Consider the following 23,806-nt stretch of genomic DNA (forward strand, 5'->3'; position numbering starts at 1 on the left):
CCATCCCTTGTCCACAAACCGCTCCCCCTCCATCACGGTCCCAGGACCCTGCAGAAGCACCCTGGTCAGGCGTACCTAACTGCAGTGGATCGTTTCCCGAGCTCCCTACTAATGATGAGAGGAGGAGTGGGGGTGAGTAGCTGTTTCTGCTCACCCTGAAAGCAAAGTACCTTCTCACACTCTATAGATAAACATTCCCAAAGGCTCCATCCCCCGTACCAATGCCGGGAGACGGAGCGGGAACCCACCAGCCACGTTTTGAGCAACACTCCCATGGCTGAGGAGAGAGAATAGACGCCCCCTCTGCTTCCCTTTCTCCGCTGTAACATGAAAGACCCCTGCAAAGATCTGAGGGAGTCTTGTGTCAGGATCTGGTGTTGTCTGGCTGATTGACAAGGGGCCAACCTGAGACTGCCACCCGGGTCTCAGGCCCGGCTCGGGAGCAGCGGGAGCAGACCCGGGGAGAGGCCCCTGCTCAGAGCTGCTTGCCTGAAAACCGCAGGAGGAGAGAAGCCCGGCCCTCACTAGGCCAGCGCCCTCCATCCGCTTCCACTCAGCCAGGACCTCGGCCCCTAGTAAAGCGGGGACGGTAACCCAACCAGACGGCAGAAATGCCGCACGGGGTTACGTGCCTTTGCACAGAGCCACGTGCGGGGGATTCAGCCTCTGTGAGATTGGCAAGAAGCACATGAGGTTTGAGTTAGGGCGTGTTTTGAAAGTAGATCCCAAAGCTCCCCGTGCCAACTGCAGAGATGCCCCGTGGTCATTTCCTGGTGTTGCTAGCGAGCCGCTCGGGCTGGTCTGTGACTGCCTGGGGGAAAATGGAGAGGACAGCAACATACTGGAAGGATTTCATGTAGCTCAAAGAAATTATAAAGGAAATTTGAAGGGGAACTCTTCCTGTCTGAGTACACCCTGTCCCCTCGGGTTTGGGTTGTGCCTAGTGCCCCAGGCAGGTGGCATCTGTGCCCCCCTGAGCTGAGAGGACTTTTTATGAAAACAGTGAAACCTTGTGCTCTCTCTTTCCTCACTCGTTTCCCTTCCTCTCATCATAACTAAGGTGAGGTTTTCTTTTTTTTTTTTTTCCCCTGACATTGTTCCTAAGCACCCCTGATGCAGAAACCTAGTCCCTGGGTCAAGTTCATCAGCGTAATGATTTATCTTGCCGAGGAGTGGTGTCTGGAGAAAAGGACAAATGTCTTTGTCTTTGTTTCTACCCTAAGAGGAGCCGCCCACCAGTAAGCTGAAGGGGTTGTATTGTCATGACATTTGCATATGTTCAAGGAACTGTCAGTTTCTGATCATCTCCTTTTATCTCTCTCATATCCCAAAAGAGAGTTTAAAGTCACTCTCTTCAAATGAAATGCCACCAACAAGAGCATGTGTGTTTTTCCTGGGGGTTTGGGCAACGTCACTTGTCTACCTTTAGAACGTCTCAATTCTAAACGAACCAGTCAAAAGGAAACTTCATTCAACCTATAAAAAATTTCATGAAAAATACCAGTGCTTTAAAAATATTTTTACTTGGGGCGCCTGGGTGGCTCAGTGGATTAAGCCGCTGCCTTCGGCTCAGGTCATGATCTCAGGGTCCTGGGATGGAGTCCCGCATCAGGCTCTCTGCTCAGCAGGGAGTCTGCTTCTCTCTCTCTCTGCCTGCCTCTCTGTCTACTTGCGATCTCTCTCTGTCAAATAAATAAATAAAATCTTTAAAAAAAAAAAATTTTTACTTTAGGGGCACCTGGGTGGCTCAGTGGGTTGGGCCTCTGCCTTCAGCTCAGGTCATGGTCCCAGGGTCCTGGTATTGAGCCCCGCGTCGGGCTCTCTGCTCAGCAGGGAGCCTGTTTCCCCTCCTCTCTCTCTCTCTCTCTCTCTGCCTGCCTCTCTGCCTACTTATGATCTCTCTCTCTGTCAAATAAATAAATATAAATCTTTTAAAAAATTTTTTAAAATAAAAATATTTTTACTTCAACTTAAACAAAATAAATAAATAAAAATATTTTTAACTTAAAAAAAAAAATGCTCTTTGCATTTCTAAACACTGAAAGCAGGGACCTTTACCAGAGCTCTATACTGTTTCAAGAATCACATTTAGCCCCCCGCGGAAGGGCATTTTGGACAGGGTTGTTAGAATAAAGGTAAACTTCTTCCCAGTTTGACATTTTAGTTTTCCTAGAGTAGAGATTAGGTCTCAGAGACCCAGCATGACTGTTCCTCTTTGGGTTAATAATTTGCTTCCAGGCGTTTCTTTGACCCCAGGCGAAGTATGGTCCCCAGTAATAACACTGAAGGCAAATCCTTTATTCACAACGTGAACTGTGCCTTGTTTTCCTGAACTGATCCAGAAAAGGCCAACCTCTGTTGGTCTGAGTCCTGCCCTGATCTGCTCTTCGGAGAAGGCTAGGTGACTCCCCTTCTGCATGAAGCCGAAGGAGACACTGGAGTCAGAAAGCAGAGTTCTCCCCTCCGACCAGGCACCTGTCCAGTGCTCCAGACAGACAGGCCGGGCTCCTTCCCAGCCTCTCTTCTCCACCTCAGTCAGGAGCCAAAATGTTAGCTCAAAAGAAAATAGCAGCATTCCTAACAGCCGGTGAGGTGTCCTTGTTACACCATCTCGTCGGTTCTGACTTCTCTCATCCTTTTTCACAGGCCCCTAGCTTTGAAGAGAGCTTCAATGAGCACAGTATTATCCTTCCTCAACAATCAGCTCTTTAAAATTACTTTCTTCTTTGAAATAATCAATCACCGCTTACCCAGCCCCTAACAGACCAAATTTTACAGGCTCTCTCTGTGCCTGCAACAACACACAATTACGTATTCGCAACTCGGGGGGGTTGAGTTTTAGTTTAGTGGCGTTGACTGCTGAACTAGCTTCTGTCACAGAGCTGTTCTACTGTGTGCATGCCTCTAGGTCAGTCACATCAGGTTAAATCATACGTCTTTAATATCCGCAGGCCCCACACAGCACAGATGATAGCTAACCATAGCTATCCTAGCTTCCGTCTATCAAGTGACAGTCCAGCTGTTTCCAGTTTTTTTCCCTTCTTACAAAAATTGCTGCAATAAACATTTTTGTGAACATACTCAGTAGTGGTGCTTTTATTTTTGTGGGTTAGAATCCCCTAAGTGGGTTAAAGGTGATGCTGATCTGTGAAATACTGCCTACTTCCCCAAAAAGTTGTATCCTTTAGCAATTTATGGATGTCCGTTCCCCCCCTGTTCTTGCCAGCACTGGCTGTTACCAGTCCTTTTAAATTTTGCCCATCTGCTGGGTAAAAGATAAAAACTGACGAGGTTGACGTCTGTAAGTGTATGTGCCACTTTTATTTCCCTTTCTCTGACTTGCCACTTTACATCTTTGCCCATTTTTCTCTTGTGGTGTTCATCTTTAAATCAGCTTGTAGGATCCAGTCCCTAATACAGGAATATTAACCTTTTATTAGAAATGTTTCCCATATTTTCTCCTACTAGGTCTTTTTATTTATGGCATTTTTCCCCATACTGAAATGTTTAAGTTTCATGCACTCAAGCTATCCATCTTTTTCTAAATGACTTTTGGGTTTGCTATATTACTTAAAAAATCAGTTTGGGAACTTTTGTCTTACTTCCAATGGTGAAAAATATAAACAGGTCATATTAAGTAGAAAAAGTAACAAAACAGTATGTATAACAAGGTTCTAATTTGCTTTGTAAATATACATATGACTAAAAAGGCAGTATGGAGAGTAAGATAAAAATAGGAGGCAACATTGGGGAGGAATATAAGGAAAGTTTCATTCTGTGTACCTCTGTAATGTCTGAATTTTATGTACGTATATCTCACACAGAGTCATGATTTAATTGAGATACAATTCACACACCATAAATTTACCTGTTAAAAGTGAATTATTCAGGGATTTTTCAGTGATTCACAAAGATGTGAACCATCTCCACTCTAATTCCAGGACATTCTAATCACCCCAAGAAGAAACACCATCCCCATTCGCAGGCACTCCTCACTGTCCTTCCCAAACCCCAGGCAAACACTGATCTACCGTCTATCTCTAAAGACTTGCCTCTTCTGAACATTTCATAACAATGGGATCTTAGGCTGCGTGGCCTCTTGCGTCTGGCTTCTTTCACCGGCATAATGTTTTTGAGGTTCATCCTTGCCACTGATGTACCAGCGGGTTCACCCTATATCGGTGAATTGTTCTTTTTTATCGCGGAATAATCGTCTACCCTGTGGACATAGCGCACTTTGTTGATCCGTTCATCGGCTGAAGGGCGTTTGTATGGTTTCCTCTTTTTGACTCTTATCATTGGTGTGTAGGTGTTTTGTAGACACAGTTTTTCGGTTCTCTTCATTATGTATGTAACAGTAGAATCGCTAACTCATGTGACAACAATATGTTTAACCTTCTGAGAAACTACCAGACTGTCTTCCAAGGTAATGGCCCCATTTGACATTCCCACCAGCAGTGCACAAGGGCTCCCATTTTGTTTTGTTTTGTTTTTGAGATTTTATTTATTTGACAGAGAGAGAGAGCACGAGTGGGGGAAGGGGCAGAGGGAGACGCAGACTCCCAGCTGAGCAGGGAACCTGATGCAGAACTTGATCCCAGGACCCTGGGACCATGACCGGAGCCAAATGCAGCCGATTAACAGACTGAGACACCCAGGCGCCCCCCATGCGTTCCCATTTCTCCATGCCCTCGCCAGCACTTGTTACTGTCCAGCTTTTTATTTTCGCCATCCTAGTGCATGTGAAGTGGTACCTCATTTTGGTGTACAGGTTCATTTTTACAATGTGAAAATGATAGACAAGTCACAAGTATTTCCCAAGGAGTAACCTTCTTTGTGGGATGGTTTTCTACCACAAGCATTTCTAATTAATTGTAGGTTTTAGTAAGGAAGCACTAGAAAGACAATTTGCATGGCCAAAAGGATTGATGAGGTGGACCTGCTCTATTAACACATTTCATGTCAGGAGGGATAAAGCGTTCACGAGTGAGGATGTGTGTATGTTTGTGTTGATGCGTGTGTGGAAGCTCGGAGAAGTAATGTCTGACATGTAATAAAAGGGAAGAGCCGTGTCTGACTCTGACTCTTCCACCCACATGCCATCTTCCAGACATATGTTGTATGTAAAATTTTTATAGTCATTTTTTGTGGTTCATTGAATCAGGCATCTTTCTTAAAATGCCTCTGATTGGTCTGCTTAATAAAAAGAAAACTTCGCAAGGCAGCGTAGACGTCGGCCGCATTTCTAATTAGAACGACGCTCTTGTGTGGTCTAGAAAGATGTTCCCAGCATCTGGAATTCCAATGTGTACTCTGTCTGGAAGAAGAAACCATGTGACAAAGAAAGATAGGGCTAATCAACAGAATTAATAATACCTCATATCTATCAGGCAGTTCGGACCTTTCAAAGCACTTTCTCCATCTGTTATCCAATTTTATTCTTCGGAGCCATCCTGTAAGTTAAGTAGGGCATCTATTATCTTCCTCTCTCACGGATCCTCAAAGAACTTCGGGACAGAGAGAATGAAAGACTGGCCTGAGGTCACACAGCTAATTAATAGCAGTACGACTAAATCCCAGGTGTCCTGCATTGTAAAGTGGACCATGAGAACAGAGGGTAGAAAGGACAATTTTGCAGGAAACGTTTCTTAGTGGAGATGGGTGATTCTGTCTCGGGCGTCCGTCTAGCACGGACCTGGCTGTCCGCCTGCCCCCAGCACTGAATCAGCAGCCCAGTGGGGTCTTGCTTCCTCCTGTGAGGAGGGACAGAGCTCCCAGGGTCTTATAAGAACACAGGTGTTAAGGGCATTGAGCCTCAGGGTACTGTTAGCATGATCCGACTCCCGCGGCTTCTATTCAACATCTGGTAACGAAACCAAGAACGGAGGTAGGAAAGAAGATTCGCAAACTGGCTTCGGCTGGGATTTCTAGAGGAAATGCTTGTCCTCAGCTTTTCCTGCAACCTTTGCATCTTTGTCCTTCTCCAGTAGCTCCCGTTCAGCAAACCGGCAGCTCCAGGCAAGTGAAATGTGGTAAGGGGCATGGTGAAGTGTGGTCTGTTTACAACCCTGTACAAAAGCTGCAGAGGAAACAGAGTCTCTGGGGAGTCCCTGGGAGCAAGACCGCTATTGTCTGGGCGGGGGGGGGGGGATTTTTTCTCCTCTTTCGTCTCCTATTTGAATTTTCTGCAAGAAGTTATATTTCTTATGTAATTTTTTTTTTAAGATTTTATTTATTTATTTGTCAGAGAGAGAGTGAGCGAGAGCGAGCACAGGCAGACAGAGTGGAAGGCAGAGTCAGAGGGAGAAGCAGGCTCCCTGCAGAGCAAGGAGCCCGATGTGGGACTCGATCCCAGGACGCTGGGATCATGACCTGAGCCGAAGGCAGCTGCTTAACCAACTGAGCCACCCAGGCGTCCCTTCTTATGTAATTTTTAATGGTATTTTTGTTAAACTGGAAGCAAAGGGTCATTTTGGCTGCAGAGCAGTGTGGTTGTTGGTAAGGAGAGAAGCGGAACAACGGATCTCTGTGGCGCAGACGAGGCGCTGGCTCCCCAGGCTCCCGCAGCAACCTGCCCAGGCCCTGGAGGAGGAGTATTTCGGTTTCACTTACCATCCAGATGCTACCACTTTCTCTCACCTTTTGCTGGCCCCTGTGGCCAGAGGTCCCTCAGCACCCTGCCGCAACCCCCCATTTCACCAGGTGCTCCTAAGCTGGAGCCCCCAGAAGGTCTAACCCCACTGTGGGCCCCATTTAGCAGTCTGGTCCTGGGACTGGGCAGGAAAGTCCTCTGTCCTGTTCTTCCAGTCCTGCTCCAGAGGGCCGAGGAGAGAGACTAGCATATCAACGGTAGCCAACCATGCACAGGGCCCTGTTGGTGCCCTTGCCTTGCTGACTCAGTGGCTGCGCCTGACTTTCGGAGTCCCAGCTGAAAACCGAAGTGGGGGTAGGGGGTACCGATGAGCAGCACCCGTGAGAAATCAGTACCCTCAGCCGCACGGGCCCTTCCCCTGCTGTGCGGCGTGCTTAGCCTCAGATGCCTGATGGGCTTCGCCTCCTGTGGGTCTGGTAGCCGACAGCAGGTGCGGGCCAGCGTTCAGACAGGTGGTGGTGGGAGCCGGCAGGACGTTTCATCTTGTTAGGCTGAGTGTTTCGCACTGTTTCTGAGAGTCCAGTGACTGACAATGAAACCACTGCTGAGAAGTAAAACCCTGGAAGAAGAAGTGTGTGGAGGGGCAGTAAGTAAGATGGTAAGCCCTATAGGGCCTATTTGGGTTAGAAGAATTCTCCAGAAGAAGAGCCTCCCCCCTCTTGAAGTGTCTGAACCTTCGAAGGCTGAGGTGCATTCGCTGACTTTTGAGCCCCGTTTGGGGAGGCTGGGGGCCTGCAAGTTTGAGAATGGACTATTCTCCCCGCTTCATAAGGGGGTCTGTGGCTGCTCTTTATCTCCAGGGAAGATGTCCACTGGCTTGGAACTTATGAGAAATGAGAAAGAGCCATGGCCAGGTTCACCATTGTTCCTTCCCAAGAACCCTTCAGGACTTCCTCTTGGTAGTCAGTGTAAGCTCTCCCTTGTGCACAGAGCCTATTAGGAAGAAAAAGAGTGGTCAGCCATGCAGTTTCTTTCCCATGGAAGAAGCTCTAGAGCTGACTATTTTCTTTTCCTTTGACCTCTTTAAAAAGCAGCTGGAGTTGCAACAGCTCTACCGAAACTTTATACGGCCTTTGCTTCAAGGACTTTGAAACGAGCTTTGTTGATTTTTCCTTTTCCTGTCAACCTCTGTTCTGTTTCCCTGGTGTTTCATATTTGCTGTCTGGATGATTTTAAATACAGTTGCTCTCGGTCTAGAAGGCCTTTTGACTTTCCCTGTGGCCCGAACCGTAGGTACATATTCTTTGGGAAGAGAAGTAAACAGGATTTAGAGCAGAAGCAGCCTTGCTTTTTGGTTGGCAGAAGGAGAGTCTACCCGAGGCCCCATGGTGCTGCAACCTCTGTGGGCAAACAAGGCTCCTGCCTGGTGTGGAAACGTCCGTGTCCCCGCCAGGCTGATCTCCATGTGAGTCAGGCATTGTCCAGGATTGGAGTGTCTGTTTGTTATCCAAAGGGTAGAAAAGGAAATCAAACATTCTTCGGATCATTATAAGCTCTGTGCAAACACAGCCCATGGACAAAGCCTGCTGGCTTTCCCTGGCTGACCGCCTTCAGCAGTGAGAGCAGGGCTGAGCTGAGTGTGGAGGAATGTGTGCTGTGGCGAGTTTGCTTTCTTGGGCCAAAATTGTACAGGTGTCATGGGACACAATTCACTGGGCAGAAGTTGAAAGTTGAATCAGAGCAGCCACTGGGAGCCCTCAGCAAATGTCACGTCCGGCAGGCTCAGAGCTATGAAGGAACCTGACAAAGCAATTGCATCCAGCCACAGAAAAGTCAAATGATCGTGCAGTGTGACTGCCTTTGTGACTGGGGATTAACTAGCCGTAAATGCTGGGATCTAGACCCGGCTTCCTGCATCTGATGCAATCAAAGCAAAAGCCGGAGCTCAGAATAGAGTATCTTCATCTGACTCCCTTGAGCAACGCAGACATAACACGGCAGCTGCTGAATATTAACGAGGGCTTGGTTTCTGCACCCGAAAATATTTTGATCAGTTAAACCTGGACCCTCCTGTTTTTCTGGTTTCCGGTTCACTGTGTCCCATTTGTTCTGTCTCCTAGAGCTGTGCTGTCCAGTGTAGCAGCCACACGCGGCTATCGAGCCCTAGAAATGTGCCTCGTTCTGAATTGTGCGAAGTGCAAAAAACGCTTCCAGTTTTGAGAATGTAGTGCCAAAAAAGTAAAGCATCCCAATAATGTTTATATTAATTATATGTTGAAATGTTGTGGACCTATTGGACTCAACTAAATATACTATTAAAATGAATTTCAGTTGTTTCCTTTCACTCCCTTTAATGTGGCTGCTAGAAATGGGAAATCACAGCTCTTGTTTGCATTGGACAGCGCTGGGCGGGCACCTGAAGGAAGTGTAGGTTTATAGCGCCATCTGCTGGTCCACGGAAAGCAGACACTGATGTCAACAAGCGCTAAGTGAACGAGTCCCAGACATGGACACTTTGTTAGCCAAGCAACACGCGAACTTCCTTTTCTGAAACAGGACCAGAACCGAACCCCGAAGTCCCTGCATCACCAACAAGAGTCTTGGAGAGGGCAGTGCTGAAGATCCAGGCCTGTGCACTTGACAGAATATAAGGAGGACACAGATCCATCCCTCCAGAGACACATTTCCTCTCCTTGGATAATGCTTATTCGTCTTTGTCAAGGGTCTGGAAGTTGGAATCTTGCTGCTGACAGTATCTGCATCAGTTATCACCGCAGCATAACAAATGACCCCCAGACTCCGCGGCTTAACTCGGTTAAGACCTTTCTGTGGGGCAGGAACTCAGGACTGGCCCATCTTTGCACAGCCGGCTTGGAATCGCTCATGAGACTGAAGTCAGGGGCTGGGCCTTGCATCCATGGAGGTTTGACGGGGTCTGCAGAGTCCACGTCAGGGTGGTTCAAGCACTGACTGGCCAGCTAACGCTGGTTGTTGGCCTCAGGTCTCAGTTCTCCACAACTGGGGCCTGGGGCTGCCTGGGAGCCCTGTAAGCTGGCAGCCGCTTTCCTCCAGAGAGAGAGCAGCCTGAGAAGCCGAAGAGGAAGCTGCAGCCCCTTTTATGACCCAGCCTCAAGCCACATGCTGTGACTTCTACCGCATGGTGGTGATCCTGGGGCAGGAATGTGCATCCTGCTTTCGGAAATGTCAATATCACGTTGGAAAAGAAAATGTGAGATGGGATGGCCATTGTAGTTTTGGAAAACACAGTCTGCCCCAAGTGTCCAATTGTGTAGAGTCCTGTGCAGTTTAGAAGCCTGCGCCATTCTGCAGATGAGGAGAGTGAGGCCCAGAGAAGTAAGGTAACTAGGCTGAGGTCTGGTGGAAGGACTAAAGCCCACATCCAAGTCCACCCCAGTGTAGACTTCCCGAGTTCTGCCGCTGCATCTCGTTATGCCGTGTCACTGAAAATCACGCTGTTTTTTCGTCTTTCCAACCTCTTCGAGGTGTGTTGTGCTTTCCTTATTCAAGTGTTTCAGACAATTCCTTAGATGATGTCTGTCTGTAAATTGTTCTCTTGCTGAGTTGAGGATCTACAGGAGTGGGTTTCAACTAACTATATAGCCTTTCTTACAAAATTGTAACAGTGAAAAAGTCCATATTTTCCACTATCTCCCATGCTGTTTGCTACAGAAATCCCAGGAGTGATAATCACATTATAATTTGTGTGTTCACATTCTGTTTGACTCTCTAAATATGACATCTGATTTGTATCTAAGACAAGAAAGGATTAATCACCACTTGCTTTCAGTAGCTTCCATCCTACCTGGTCATCTTAAAAAGGAGGTTTTACTTTTTTTTTTTTTTGACGTTCTGCCCACTGGAATTCAAACTAACAACCAACTACCATAATTATATTCTGCTGTTCTTGCTTTCAGGTCAAACTTCCGTTTCCTGTAGATCAAATCACAGATCTTCCAAGGAACGATTTCCAGATGATGATTAAGATGCACAAGCTAACCTCAGAACAGTTAGAGTTCATTCACGACGTCCGGCGGCGCAGCAAGAACCGCATCGCGGCCCAGCGCTGCCGCAAGAGGAAACTGGACTGTATTCAGAATTTAGAATGTGAAATCCGCAAATTGGTGAGTTGATCTGTTCGTTGTTGTCAGCAACCTGGAGGGAGCAGGAATTGTGCAAGGCTGCGGTGATAAAGGCAAAAGACATGCAGAGAAGGGCCATCATTCAGGGAGTTTTGAGTTTATTTTGAGACAAGTTTCTCCGCAAAAGTAAGAGCCTTCTATCTGCAGTTATGTGTGCCAGCATTGTCTACATACCTTCAACCTCCCTGGGGATAGAGGGAGTTACTAGTAGCTAACATTTATTGCATACATGTGTGGACTGGGTATTTTCTCAGATGTCTTTATAAACGATCGCCTTTAATTCCCACATCCACCCTGTGACTTGGGTTCTGTTTTCCCTCCATTTACAGAGGAGGAAACGAGTGCAGAGAGATTTGCCAGCTCCCCACTACGTGGCAGAGCTTGAATGCAAACCCAGATCTTGTATGTTCACCACTGCTTTCTCCTGCCTTCCACAGGAGAGCGTAGAATCCAGATAGGACACCTGAAGTCCCTCGCAGCCCCAAGGTTCTTGATCACAGTTCTGCCTCCAAGTGGCTCGCAACTCTTCCCTGGGCCTGAGAGTATTTTGTCTCAGGGAAAAAGCCCCCATCTCCCAGTCTTCCCTCACTGAGACCTCAGTTCCCCCTTCCCCTTGGTGAGCTTAAGCTACAGGAAGTAAATCCAGGGCCCCTCGGGCTCCTGACTTAGCTTTGAAGGCAACCAGTGCAGTCTAATGCAGCTCGACCTTTATGCTAGCCAAATACTGGAAACATCTTAGATGCTGGGTCCATTGTCAGGCTGAAGAAGAGAGAGGCCAGTGATGTGCTTATGATCTAAGCTCAGGTCCTCGGACTATACATGGTGATGCTTTGCGTCATGGTAGGCCACCATCCTGATGAGACCCTAAGAGCAAGATAAAGCATTTGAAAAATATGAGTAGGGGCGACTGGGTGGCTCAGTGGGTTAAGCCTCTGTCTTCGCCTCAAGTCATGATCTCAGGGTCCTCGGATCACGCCCCACATTGCATCGGGCTCTCTGCTCAGCAGGGATCCTGCTTCCCACCCCCACCCCCACCTGCCTCACTGCCTACTTGTGATCTCTGTCTGTCAAACAAATAAATCTTTAAAAAAGAAAAAAGAAGTATGAGTAAGTGTTACCTGTTTTCAAGGTAGTCTTGGACCTCAGGGTCTTTTTTCTTTTTAATTAACTCCCATCAAGCAGGGGAAACCTGCTCCTCACAGTGGCTTCGCTTGCCCGAAAAATAAAGCCCAAGCTTCCCAGCAAGACATCCATGCTTGCTTGTGCAAATTAGTCAATAATTACCTCCAGCATCACCTTCCACTCCTGTCCTCCAACTTGACCCCAATGTCCAGTACTTTGCACTTCCTGCTAGCCGCTGTTTCTGCTTCTGTCTGTGCCTCTGCCGTCTCCCCTCTACTTCGGACAGGCTTCAAACATTTTCTTTTCTGACTTCATCCTTCATCCTTTTGAGAATCAAGTTACTGTCCCCTCTTGAGGAAACCCCTTTCCTGAGTCTCCGGTGAGGCTGAGCACCTATCCCAGGAGCCCAGATCTGACCTCTGGCTTCGTGGTTATCATAGCAGACTCGCCCCATCTAAGTGTGTGTCTGTCTCCCCAAGCCCTTGGCCCAAATGGTAGATTCCTCACAACAAAGACAGTGACCGGATCATCTCTCAGTCACACCCGTGCAGCCCCAGGAGGCCTCTCCGGAAATGTCTTTTGCCTTGAAATGTATTTGAAATTGTGACTGGGTTGGGGGATTACAAATCCCTTCTGTCATTCAAATTTTTCTTTAATGTTGCTTAACAGCAACAACAGTTTGCATGTAAGCGACGTAAGGAAGCAAGACATTGTGGCTGGTGAATATGGGTCTTCTAAAGCGTGCTGGGCCTCTGTGGGGACTCAGCAAGGCTGAGCCTGCGGAGTACAAGCACCAGGGCCTTGAACACACATCCAGGGTCATTCCGCCCTGTGCCCCTCTCCAGGAAGTAGAACGATCCTTATCACCGTTGTTTAAGGAATGCCTGGTTTTATAATTAGAATTCTTTCAGTAAAACTTTGCAATACGGATAGTGAAGTCTAGTAACAATAAACAACAAATAATAGTCTAAAGCACACACCAGGCAGATATCTAAAGCACTTTGCTGACACTGTTCAGCTGAAAAACGGAGAGGTCACCTCCTACATCTCCACCCCCCCCGTTTTGGGAACCCCTTCAGTAATAGTCCGCGTTTCCCCACGGACTGACAGACTCGTGTGCTCCTCAGTGTCCAACTGTCTTTCCTTAGAGCTTCACTGTAACCAGGGCCTGGGTTTATAACTACCTTTCCTGTGGAGAGCCAAAACGCTGTCCCCACGGCAGTTCATTCTCCTCGCGGGCTAAGAGTGGCCCGGGACCCTTGGGACCACAGTAGGGGGGTTAGTGGCAGATTGGGGACTGAGATGACCCTCCTGGGCCTGGGTGGTGTGGCCTCCCAGCTGCAGGCCCCCAGGTTGCGCGGCCACAAACGTTAAGTTTTTTCACGAGGAGACCTCCCGGCTGCGCTTCGTTTCTTACCCACCGCCCTCTGGCCGCGCTGCGGTGCTGGCTCCCCTGGTCCGGGTGCCCGGCTGGCGCTGGCGGGCGGGGACAGACCGGTCGGGTGGGCCCGGCACGTCTCCAGCGCATGCGCAATCGCTCCCCACGCCCACGCTGCCTGCGGCACACCACTGAGCTCTTGCAAACTTGCATAATGTATTTCTCTCAACTTGCACTCGTACATCTGTTTATTTTTCATTTTTAAAACATGTTTTCTTGATAAATTTATAAATATTTTAGCAGGTGCCCTTTCCCCGTGTAAATCTCTGTCTCCGGCACACACGCCCACGCTGCCTGCCAGATTGCATTCGTGAGCAGCACGCGCAGCAGCCGTGTCGGAGCCCCCGCCTCCTGTGTCTGCTTCTCTCTCCTCCTTTCGCTCCCCCCTCAACCCCGCCCAGCGCCCTTCTCCCCTCCGCTCTGGGGGTGATGTCCGGTTGCCGCTTCTCTTGGCGTGCACCCCGTGCGCCTCCACATCTTCGCTCCCTGCGGAGAGAGTTGGGGTGACACCTCCACCAGCCTCCCCTCAGCAGCGAAACTCATCTCTCCGACGAGATGGTGGATTTTAGGGACATAAGAGCTTAGGTTCGATTTTCTTGGAGGACGACATCTCGGAACCCCGGGGTCGTGGGCTAGGGCTCGTCTCCGCACCTCGCGTGTGCAGGGAGAGCCCGAGCCCCAGACGCGCTGCGCAGCCCCCTGTCCCCGAGAGGACCCGCTGTGTTCCGTCTGTCTGTCCGCCGCGGAGGCCGGAAAGCCTGCTGAGGTTTGAGTGAACCGTGGGAAATTAACCAGAGTCACTCTTTGTTGTTGTGATCTGTGTTGATTTGTCTTCCGTAGACTTCTTTTTAGAGAAGTTTTTGGTTCACAGCAAAATTGAATGCCCTGCCCCCTGCCCCTACACACTCACCTCCTCCCCGTTATGGACACCTCCCACCTGACTGGGGGGAACCTGAATCCGCACAGGGTAATCACCGGAGCCCATAATTTGTGTCAGGCCTCACTCTTGGTGTGGTATGGGGTGCGGATTTGGACAGTGCATCCACAGCGACTGTACACTGAGTAATTTCACTCCCCTAAACGTGCTCGGTGCTCCACCTGTCCATCCCTCTCCCCCCCCCCCACCTTCCCTGGCAACCACCGGTCTTCCCCCTGCCCCTGCCCCCGCCCCATTGCCTTTTCCCAAAATGTCATAAAGTTGGAATCGGCCAATTTCTGACTTTCCAAAATGGCAGCCTAATACACTGGGGGAGATTTTTCAACGACAAAGTTTGGGACTGAGAGTTTTCTAACTGATGCTTTACAAACCCTCATTCAGGAAACCAGAGCCTGGAGGCCCTGCAGTCCTCTGGTTGGAGGGAATGTTGCTGGTCGTTCGCCAGACCCCAGAGAGGGATGGAGAGCTGCCCCGGGGGGGAGGCGTCAGGCTCATGGCACACCTGGATAGGCTACTCGGATAGGAAACTCTTGACCAGGCTCCTTGGATACACGTCTTGTAGGTTCCTAGATCCCAGCCTCGTCCGTCATTCACGAGTGACTCTGTCATACCAAATGTAGGAATGGAAGCTGGAAATCCCCCAGAAACCAGGGCTTCTGTCTTCCCGTTCAGGTTTCATGGGGCCCCCCCCCCTTTTTTTTTTCTTTTCTTCTCCCTCTGTTGCCCAGGTGTGTGAGAAAGAGAAGCTGTTGTCAGAGAGGAACCAACTGAAAGCCTGCATGGGGGAGCTGCTGGACAACTTCTCCTGCCTTTCCCAGGAAGTCTGCCGCGACATCCAGAGCCCTGAGCAGATCCAGGCCCTGCACCGGTACTGCCCCGTCCTCAGACCCATGGGCCTCCCTACAGCCTCCAGTATTAACCCCGCACCCCTGGGCGTCGAGCAGAACCTGGCTGCCTCGCAGTGCGCCGTGGGGGAAGGCGCGCCCTGCTGCTTGGAGCCCGCGGCCGCTCCGCCCGGGCCTCCCTGGGCCCCCGGCGGCGCCCCGGAGAACTGTACTTCCAGGAGGCCCGAGGGCGCTGAGCCGGGAACCTTCTCAGAGAGGGCGCCTGCTCTGGAATCCAGGAGCCAGACGGTGACCGTGGACTTCTGCCAGGAGATGACTGATAAGTGTACGACCGACGAGCAGCCCAGGAAAGAGTACACCTAGTGACCCGGCCCGCCTCCCAGCTTTCCCACCTCGCCCACCTGGGTGTTCTACGGTCAGCCTGCGGTGCTCTTCATCTGTTGTCTGGAAGAACCAAGAAGGAATTTGGTGCACACTACAGCGTTCTTAGCAGCAATACTGTTTCTAAGTATTCCCTCCTCTCTTCACGCAGGAGTGATACACAGTTCCCTTCACAATGGTGCTACCCCTTGCCCAGGCAAGGAAAGACGGCGGTGGTGACACTGCCTGTCTGTGGGTTAATTTCAGTCTCAACAGGGATAGACTATAACACCTCTAGGACCCAACCACGGATTTTTTTTCTCAGTGGCCCATGTCACAAACCCTATCTCAGGAATTTCTTCTGAATGTTCAATTTTTTTCATTGAAGACAGCTTCTATACACATCAAAGTTTTATAGCTAGACTGTACATATTATATATAATATATATATAAAATATATATATATATCCATATGCAAAAGTCCTGCATGCCTCAATTTTCTCATCCTAAAACTGGAAACTTCATTTCTCATTTATCAACAGGTTCCAACATTCCTCTTCTTTTGTCTCCAGTGCTAGAACTAGTTTGGTAACTGTTAACATGGTCATTTTTCTTGCTTCACAGTTCAATTTCAATTTGTACTTATTTATGGAACAGAATTCAATGTTGGAAGCTTTTTTTTTTTTTTTTGAGGCTTTATTTCCGACCCTTTTTCTGTTGTTTGGTTTGCTTTGGGCACCATCGGCCGGTGTCATCTGAGTGTTGTGGTTTGTTCTGTTGTTGTTTTTTTTTTTTTTCTTGCAGATACTGTACAGTCATGGTCAACTTCGCCACTTGCACTGAGTTTTGGGTCAAACCTATTTTCTTAAATGAAGTTGTTATTACTTCAGTATAACTCAAGTATACTGTATATTCTTTGCTTTTAGTTGAAAAGTAAGACATTTTAGCTAATTAAAAAGCACTCAGGTGATAATTATGTAGGAAAAATAATCTTGCCAAATAATGAATTCATCCTAGGATGTGTAGACAATAATCTGCTTGAATATTTTTATAATTCACCTCCTCCCCACCTTTCCCGGAAGCAAAGTTTAGATGCAGAGAGTTCAGAGTTGATGCTGAATGTTCAGACTCCTAAGTGGGGAGAGAGTTTGGACATCCACTCGAAAGTGCATCCAAACAGCAGGAACCCATGATTTTGTACCAGAACTCAGCAGGCATTGGCTCCTACAAATCAACTTAGAACTGTTTTCTCACCCAGGGGGCGAGTCCCATTCATTTCAACCCATCCTTGGGCCTCTGCCTGCTCTTGGAAGGGCAGCGCAGGAGGAACTTCTTGGAAGGATTTGGCTGATCAGCCACCCCGCTCCTGCCCCGCCCCCCTTCCCCTTCACAGGCCCCTTGCCCAGCTGGGTTCCCAGGACCTCTCCCTTGAGTGGGATTGAATCACAGCAGCTGGTGTTCTGCGTGTAAGCGGCGTCCTGGGTTAATGCAGCTCAGCCAGAGTAGGAGAGAGTGGGGGCACATGTGAGCCTGGGCTCCGTCCCTGACGCAAGCAAAAGCATTTCTTTCTCCCTCCCTTCTCCACGTGCTTTGAGTTGAATTCTGGGGTTTTTCTGCTCGTCTCTTGTCTGAAGGCAGATTTCATTCTGAGGCTTTGGACACGATATGGCCAAGGAGCCCTCCCTGCCCTGCCCCTTCCCCCACCACACACACACACACCTACCCTCACCTGATAATTTTCTTCTCTTGCTGCAAAACTGGTTGGCTTGCAACCCATAGAGAGCAGCTTTCCTTGGCTTTGGGGGCGTGCTGGCCCCCAGCCATGTTTACAGGAAGATGTGCCCAGACCCTGCCCCCAGCCTAAGAGGAGGAGGGGTCCCTCCTTCCCTCCCTCCGGTGGGCCCTCCAGCCTGGCTGAGGGAAGAGTCCTGAAAGGTTTGATGTGGGGATGGGGTGGTGGGCAGTGGGGAGTAGATGGTTGACTTTGTTTCTTTATTTGTGCCATTGTTTGGACAATATTAAAGCTGCATGTAAAAGGGGAAATTAGTATATGATGTAGGCGAAAAGTGAAATCATAGTAACATATGTTTTAGTATTATTAACTTTTTTCTGTACAAATATTAGCGCTAAATGTTTAAATATGTATGAATGCCAGAAATTTGTTGGTTCATGCGGTAGGATAAAAAAAAAAAAGGCTTTTCTTTTCAAATAGTTCCGCTTTTAAAACCTGCCTCTGGGTTTCTGTTTCCCCTCATGTGCGTGTGTATGTGCGTGTGTTAGTCTGAGACAGATTCTGAGGCGGCTCAGAATTGGAGCTGCCTTTTTTTTTTTTTTTGCGGTTGTTGGAATTTCTTGGCCTAGTGGAACGGTTCTGTGCTTCACAGTGGAGTTTGCCTTTGTGGAAAACTGGTGACAGCTGGAATTTAAATTCAATGTGAAACACGTGAGGCACCACAGGTCTGTGTTATGGTGGTGGAGTCAGCCAACAGTATTTTGTTTTTAACTCTCTTGTTGCCTTTTTTAAGTGACCTCCTCTTCTTTTGGAAAAAAAAGAATGTTTCCTGCTCGTCTCATCACCAGGTCCAAACCAGCCTGTTGGTGTGATCTACCCTGGTGACAGCTTGTGTGCAAACTGGTCATCTTGACCACATTCCGTTGGTCTCCCCCTCCCCCCCAGTCTGCTGTTTGGGCTGCATGCAGGCGCTGTGGCCAAGTCCGGGTGGGGGAGGGGGTCTCCTGTTTTCCCTCCACCCTCTCTGCCCACATTCTCTGGCCATCACCACCGCCCCCCAAGCCCAGCTGCTTTTCTCTCTCTTCAGCAACCAAACTCCTGCTATGGGAACTGGTTAGAAACACTGCTTGAAAAACTTTCCATTTCTTAGAGATTTTTTTTTAACGACTTATGATTTTGTTCACTATGTACCATAAACAGTGACTGGCTTTGTGCAATTGTCTGTGTGACCCGTCTTGTCTCCTGCTACCCTGAACCACGTGTTCCTAAGAATTGTTTGCAGGTTGATTCAAAGGGAGGACTAGCTGGGGACCAGAATCCAAACTGCCTCAAGTGGAGTTTTAAAAAACCAGCCTGTCTCCTTAATGTGGGATCCCTTGGTGCAGCCTCTGTCTTTTATGAAAAGGAAAAGCGAGTTAAGAACAGGGAATAGTGTTTGCACAGCACGGTGACATGTAGTTGTGCTCTGAAGGGTCTTTCCTTATAAAAATAAAGGACCCTCCTCCCACCGTGGACTGCTTAGGAAGATCCCTGCCATGGCCTAGTTGGGTCTCCAAATAGGTGGGCATGAGCTGTTGGGGCGGGGACCACGGCGGAGGCCCCATGGCTTGTTACCATGTGCCTGGATCTAGTCCTCCCCTTGGATCTGCCTGTGTCCTACTTGTGTGTCCAGACGACCTCGCTTCATTCAGGTTGGTCAGGCTTTGGGCAGGTGAGTGCTTTGCTGTATGTGTTTGTTTCTCTGCGTTATCTGGGGGTGCCTTGAATAAAATCAGACTTCATTACGTACTGATTCTGGAACAAAACTGTTGCAAAAACAAAACAGAGCTGGCAAACTGACTAGGCCATCCTGCTATTTCGATTCCGGGTTCCCTCACAATGACTCAGGCGTCAAAGGTGATGCTGCAGTATAAAACATTATTTTGTATATTGTACAAGTAATTTATTAACTGTCTTTCTAAAAGTATGCTGCTTTTAAGATGCACTATGACTTTGGATTTAATCCTTGTATTGCTTTCCCAAGGAAGTAAAAAAAAAAAAAAAAAAATGGCTAGCGATTAGAATGCCAACTGCCACTTCTCCTTAAAAAGGAGGCCAGGGACCAGCTCTAGGACTTGCACCAGCGAACTGCTAGAAATCAGGTGGCCACAATATGAAGTTCGAAGGTATTATCAGGAGATCTAGGGGTGCCTGGCTGGCTCAGCCAGTAAAGCACATGACTCGATCTTAGGGTTGTAAGTTCGAGCCCCACATAGAGATGACTTAAAATCTTCATTTAAAAAAAAAAAAAAAAGGCCTAAACCTACACTCTCTTTCTGAATACTTTATGAATGCCTTTAAAGAAAAAGAAACAAAGGTGTATAAACTATAAGCCTTTTAAGAAATCCCAGAGTCCCTACATGCTGCTCCACATCCTGTGGAATACAACCCTCTCAAAGTGGGTAGTGCCTACAAAGCTACTTGGCTACAAAAGACCTACCTGGCTGGATCTCTACATTCTACCCCATTGAAACGAGCAGCTGCTTAATCAATAAATGACTTTAACCTGCTCCCCTATGGCTTCTAGTTCGGGAGGAGTCGTAGACCAGGAAGGGAGCAGGCATCAAGTTTTGTCTTCAAAATACTATAAATAGACTGAGGGGCAGAATCTTTTTTTGTTGTTTTTTTCCTTTAAGAATAAAACTGTTCACTCAATCATAAGTTAGTATTTCTTCCCCAGATTGAGGATCTTGTTGTAGGCGCAGTTACTGGCGAGTCAGTCCACAGCGCAGTGCCCTGCGTGGAGTCCGTGTGCGTGCAGGATGTCCGTGTGCGTGGAGACAGTCTGTATGTTCTCAGTACCGCCTGAGCCATCTCCTGACCCAGGCATCAAAGACTGATGCTGCAGAACAGACGATATTTGTACACAGAGCGTGTGTGCAAATAGTATTTGTACATAGAAAGGACCTATTGTGGCAGATTGAAGATAAATTATTCAACCGACGGTGCAAAAACATTTCTTGCCAAGAAAAGGAAGTGTAAAGTATTTTCCTACACTCCACCCTGGGAGATAATATTTATATCAGAGGAGTATCAGTGCATTTTAATTGTACTATGAACCTGAGGCTGCCGTTCTGTTGGTCGCAGAGGCCCACTTTGTCGCTTTGATTTCATGTTGTGACGTGGTGCATGCATCTCGCTATCTAGCGATGGATAAACAACTCTGACTTTCACTTCATTCCCGTTTATTGACCTCAGCTCAAACAGTGGCCCTCCTTAGAAGCCGAAGGGCACCAAGACCATTCATTCAGTGCCAAGTGTTCCTGGGGGGCTGACTGGACACGCATGTGAGGAAAGAGGGAAGGGACGTGGACAAAGAGGGGCTTTCCTACCGATGATGCTAAGTCTCCTGCCAAAATACGTCTGCAGGCAGAGGGGGTGACCTCCACGGGGTCCTAATGGTGCATTTGGCGTGTGTGAATGATGGGATGCCCATTCACGCTCGGACCTAAAAGACCTGCCACTTCTAGCGAGTGACCAGGAAGATTCCAAATGCACTTGGGAGCTCCGGGTGCTGGTCAGACACACAGTGAGCCATTCGAGGCAAGCACCACCTTTTGCTCGTGAGGCCAGAAGGGCCTGGGAGAATTTGTTCCAGAACCAGTCTGATGCAAGTGCACCTCTAATATATGCCTTACAAACTCCAGAGGCCATATTCAAAACAGGGTCTTCTCAGTGTATGCAAGGGGCCACAGCCCCTCTTCTCTTCCTCCCCAGGTCGAACAATACGGACAGTTTCACACATATCTACCTGTATAACCCTCTGTACCTCTCATAACTGCTCAACGACTGTAACAGGTTACATCAGGTGTTTTTCTACATACTTTTTACACAGATTCTATGCGATTAATGTAACTTAATGCATCATTTTATTGTACTAGTTCTTAGGCTTGTCTTTTTTTTTTTTTTCCTAAGTGATTGTGGTTTTTGTTGTGGTTTTTAATTGTAAAAATGAAATGGCTGTTGATGCTTATTCTCTGTAACTAAGAATTTTTACCATTTGGGGGAAAACAAAACATTGCTATGAACTAATGAATTGAAACTTCATTTACTCATTGTAAATACACTATTGTGCAAAAAAAAAAAAACTTTTTTCACTCAATTGAATTGCTAGTGTTAACTGAATTTTGTCTAGACACCATTTCTGTTGATGAAATAAAGACATATCATTACGCATTGTAAGCTGGTTTTCCCTGCCTCTGATCCCTGTGTTACAGATCACAGGGTTGGAGGCCTTAGGAAATCTCTTCTCCAAAAGAAGCTATGTGTCTTCCTCTAGCTTGGACCCTTACCTGCTATCTGATTAATCTGATTAGAGACGTAAAAAATGTGATAATGCTAATGTGACTTTTAAGTTTTAAAAAATTCCCAGTGCCTGTGAGAGCAGATAAAAAGGCATTAAACGTAATTTCCTGGCTTCAGTGTTGTGCGATAGCTATGCCAAATGTCACCATTGAGGGCAGTTGGGTGAAGGGTATTGTTTCATACAAGAACATGTGAATCTACAATTATCTCAACATAATAGGTCTAATTTAAAACAGAAAGCTAGGGGCACCTGGCTCGCTCAGTCCGTGGAGTGTGTGACTCTTGGTAGGGGTTGTGAGTTTGAGCTCCATGTTGGGAGTAGAGGGAATGAGTAAATGAATGAATGAATGACTAAAACAGAAAGCTAAAAGAAACTAACCAGAGAGAAAGGGGCATTAAACCAACATCAACATACAATGATGAGTAGGGCAAGGAGTTCAGAATTGTGGCTAAGGGAGTAAATACATTAAACTAGAAAATGGTATTTGATCATTTGAGTCCTGGATTTTGATGTAAAGGGAAAGTGAAGTATTGAAGGGCAGGCAGGCTACATGACTAAGAGTTAACACTGGACTGGGGTGGTCTGGCTAAGCTGTCGAAGAGGCCATAAATAATACGTTCTCATCATATCTGAAGAGCTGCTGAGATCTGAGCTACCGGACCTGCCTGGCCTCACCCCATCTGCCAGATGAGAAAACTAAAAGGTACTGCCTTCCACTGCCTGGGCATCCTACTGAGCCAAGGAGGGCTTCCAGGGAGCATATAATGGGTTTTAGCAACTGTTAGCGAAACAACACAGGCGTAACATTGTAGGTGTGAGAGGTCAAATACAGTCCTTTGCCTGAAGATATGAAGTTATTCAATCCATTCTGAAAAAGCAGGTGGGTCTTAGTCCCCAATTTTTCTACTAAGAAAACCTGGTCATTTAGGGGCATCTGGGGTGACACCATCGGTTAGACGTCCGACTCTTGATTTCAGCCGGGTTGTGGGATCAAGCCCAGTATTGGGCTCTGTGCTCAGTTCCAAGACTGCTCAGGTTTCTCTCTCCCTCTGCCCCTCTCCCCTAGTCATGCCTGCATGCTCACGTGGTCTCTCAACTAAATAAATAAATAAATCTTTAAAAAAGAAAGAGGGGCCCCTGGGTGGCTCAGTTGTTAAGCCTCTGCCTTCGGCTCAGGTCATGATCCCAGGGTCCTGGGATCGAGCCCCACACTGGGCTCCCTGCTCGGAGGGAAGCCTGCTTCTCCCTCTCCCACTCCCTCTGCTTGTGTTTCCTTTCTCGCTCTGTCTCTCTTCCTGTCAAAAGAAAAGAAAACAAGAGGGAAAAAAATCTTAAAGAAACAGAGAGAGAGGAAAAAAAAGAGAAGGAGAAAGGTGGGGGGGGGGGGGAAGGAGCGTAGGAAGGACAGCAAGGAGGGAAGGAGGAAGTGCAAGGGAAGGGAGGGAAGGAAAGAAAGGAACAAGAGAAACCGGACGGTCATTCGCTACTTTGACCTTCACACTTGCACGTGTACTGGGAGTAACAATCATAGTTGGAAACAGAATGAAGTCACCGTCTGCAGAAGAGGGGCATTCCAACACTGCCCTGCCCCAGATGGGCAGCAGCCATCCTCTTTCCTTCGAACGCGCACCTTCGGAGGGATCTGTATCTACTTCCAGGGTACAGTGAGGACTCCCAGATTGGTTTCCCCTACACCAGTCCCTGCCAACAGTTTTGTTGTATCTCTTTGGGAATAACTAAGCTGTTGTTTCAAACAGCTCTAGAATTTTTCACTCTTCTCCAACCCATCACCCTCCCCGCTCAAGTAGGATGCCCTGGCAAGACTGTATTCTATGTTGAACACCCGCCTTGTGATAGGACTCTGAGTGGAATGGGTTTCCAATTGTCCCCATTTAGCACCTTTGCTTTCCAGAGAGATGGGAAAAGCCACTCATCCCACATCCCATTATGTGAGTGTCTTTCCTTTCATTTGATTCGAGAACATGATACCTTCTATCCTCATATCTCTGGCTCCTACAGATCCCAACATACACCTGCCGCTGGCCTGCTCAGTCAGCCAGGAGGAGGCATTACTGGTTCTTCATGGCTGGGGTTTACTCTTCCCCCTTGAAGACAAGTGCCTCCCTGATGCAGCGATCCTCAGCCTGAAGCAACAGAAGGAATCCGTCAGAGGCACGCCAGCATATACTGGAAGCATCACGTTTTACACTCACCCTTTAACGTGTTGTTTAACTTCTCTTTGTGCTGTATAGTTGATGACCCTGTCAAGGTTTCT

The 23,806-nt window shown here is 47.9% G+C and overlaps 1 protein-coding gene across 7 annotated transcripts in view; it reads left to right on the top strand.

Moving 5' to 3' along the window:
- Positions 1–19,269, top strand: part of BACH2 (BTB domain and CNC homolog 2) — a 353,955-nt gene extending 334,686 nt beyond the window's left edge. For all 7 annotated transcript variants that reach the window (XM_032339048.1, XM_032339047.1, XM_032339042.1 and 4 more), the window contains 2 exons: positions 10,528–10,734; positions 14,978–19,269. In XM_032339048.1, the coding sequence (XP_032194939.1) occupies positions 10,528–10,734; positions 14,978–15,457 (687 nt within the window). In that variant the 3' untranslated portion in view covers positions 15,458–19,269. The remainder of the gene's footprint in view (positions 1–10,527; positions 10,735–14,977) is intronic.
- The last annotated feature ends 4,537 nt before the right edge of the window (positions 19,270–23,806 follow it).

The sequence above is a fragment of the Mustela erminea genome, chromosome 4 (assembly GCF_009829155.1).
Source record: "Mustela erminea isolate mMusErm1 chromosome 4, mMusErm1.Pri, whole genome shotgun sequence".
Classification (NCBI taxonomy): Eukaryota; Metazoa; Chordata; class Mammalia; order Carnivora; family Mustelidae; genus Mustela; species Mustela erminea.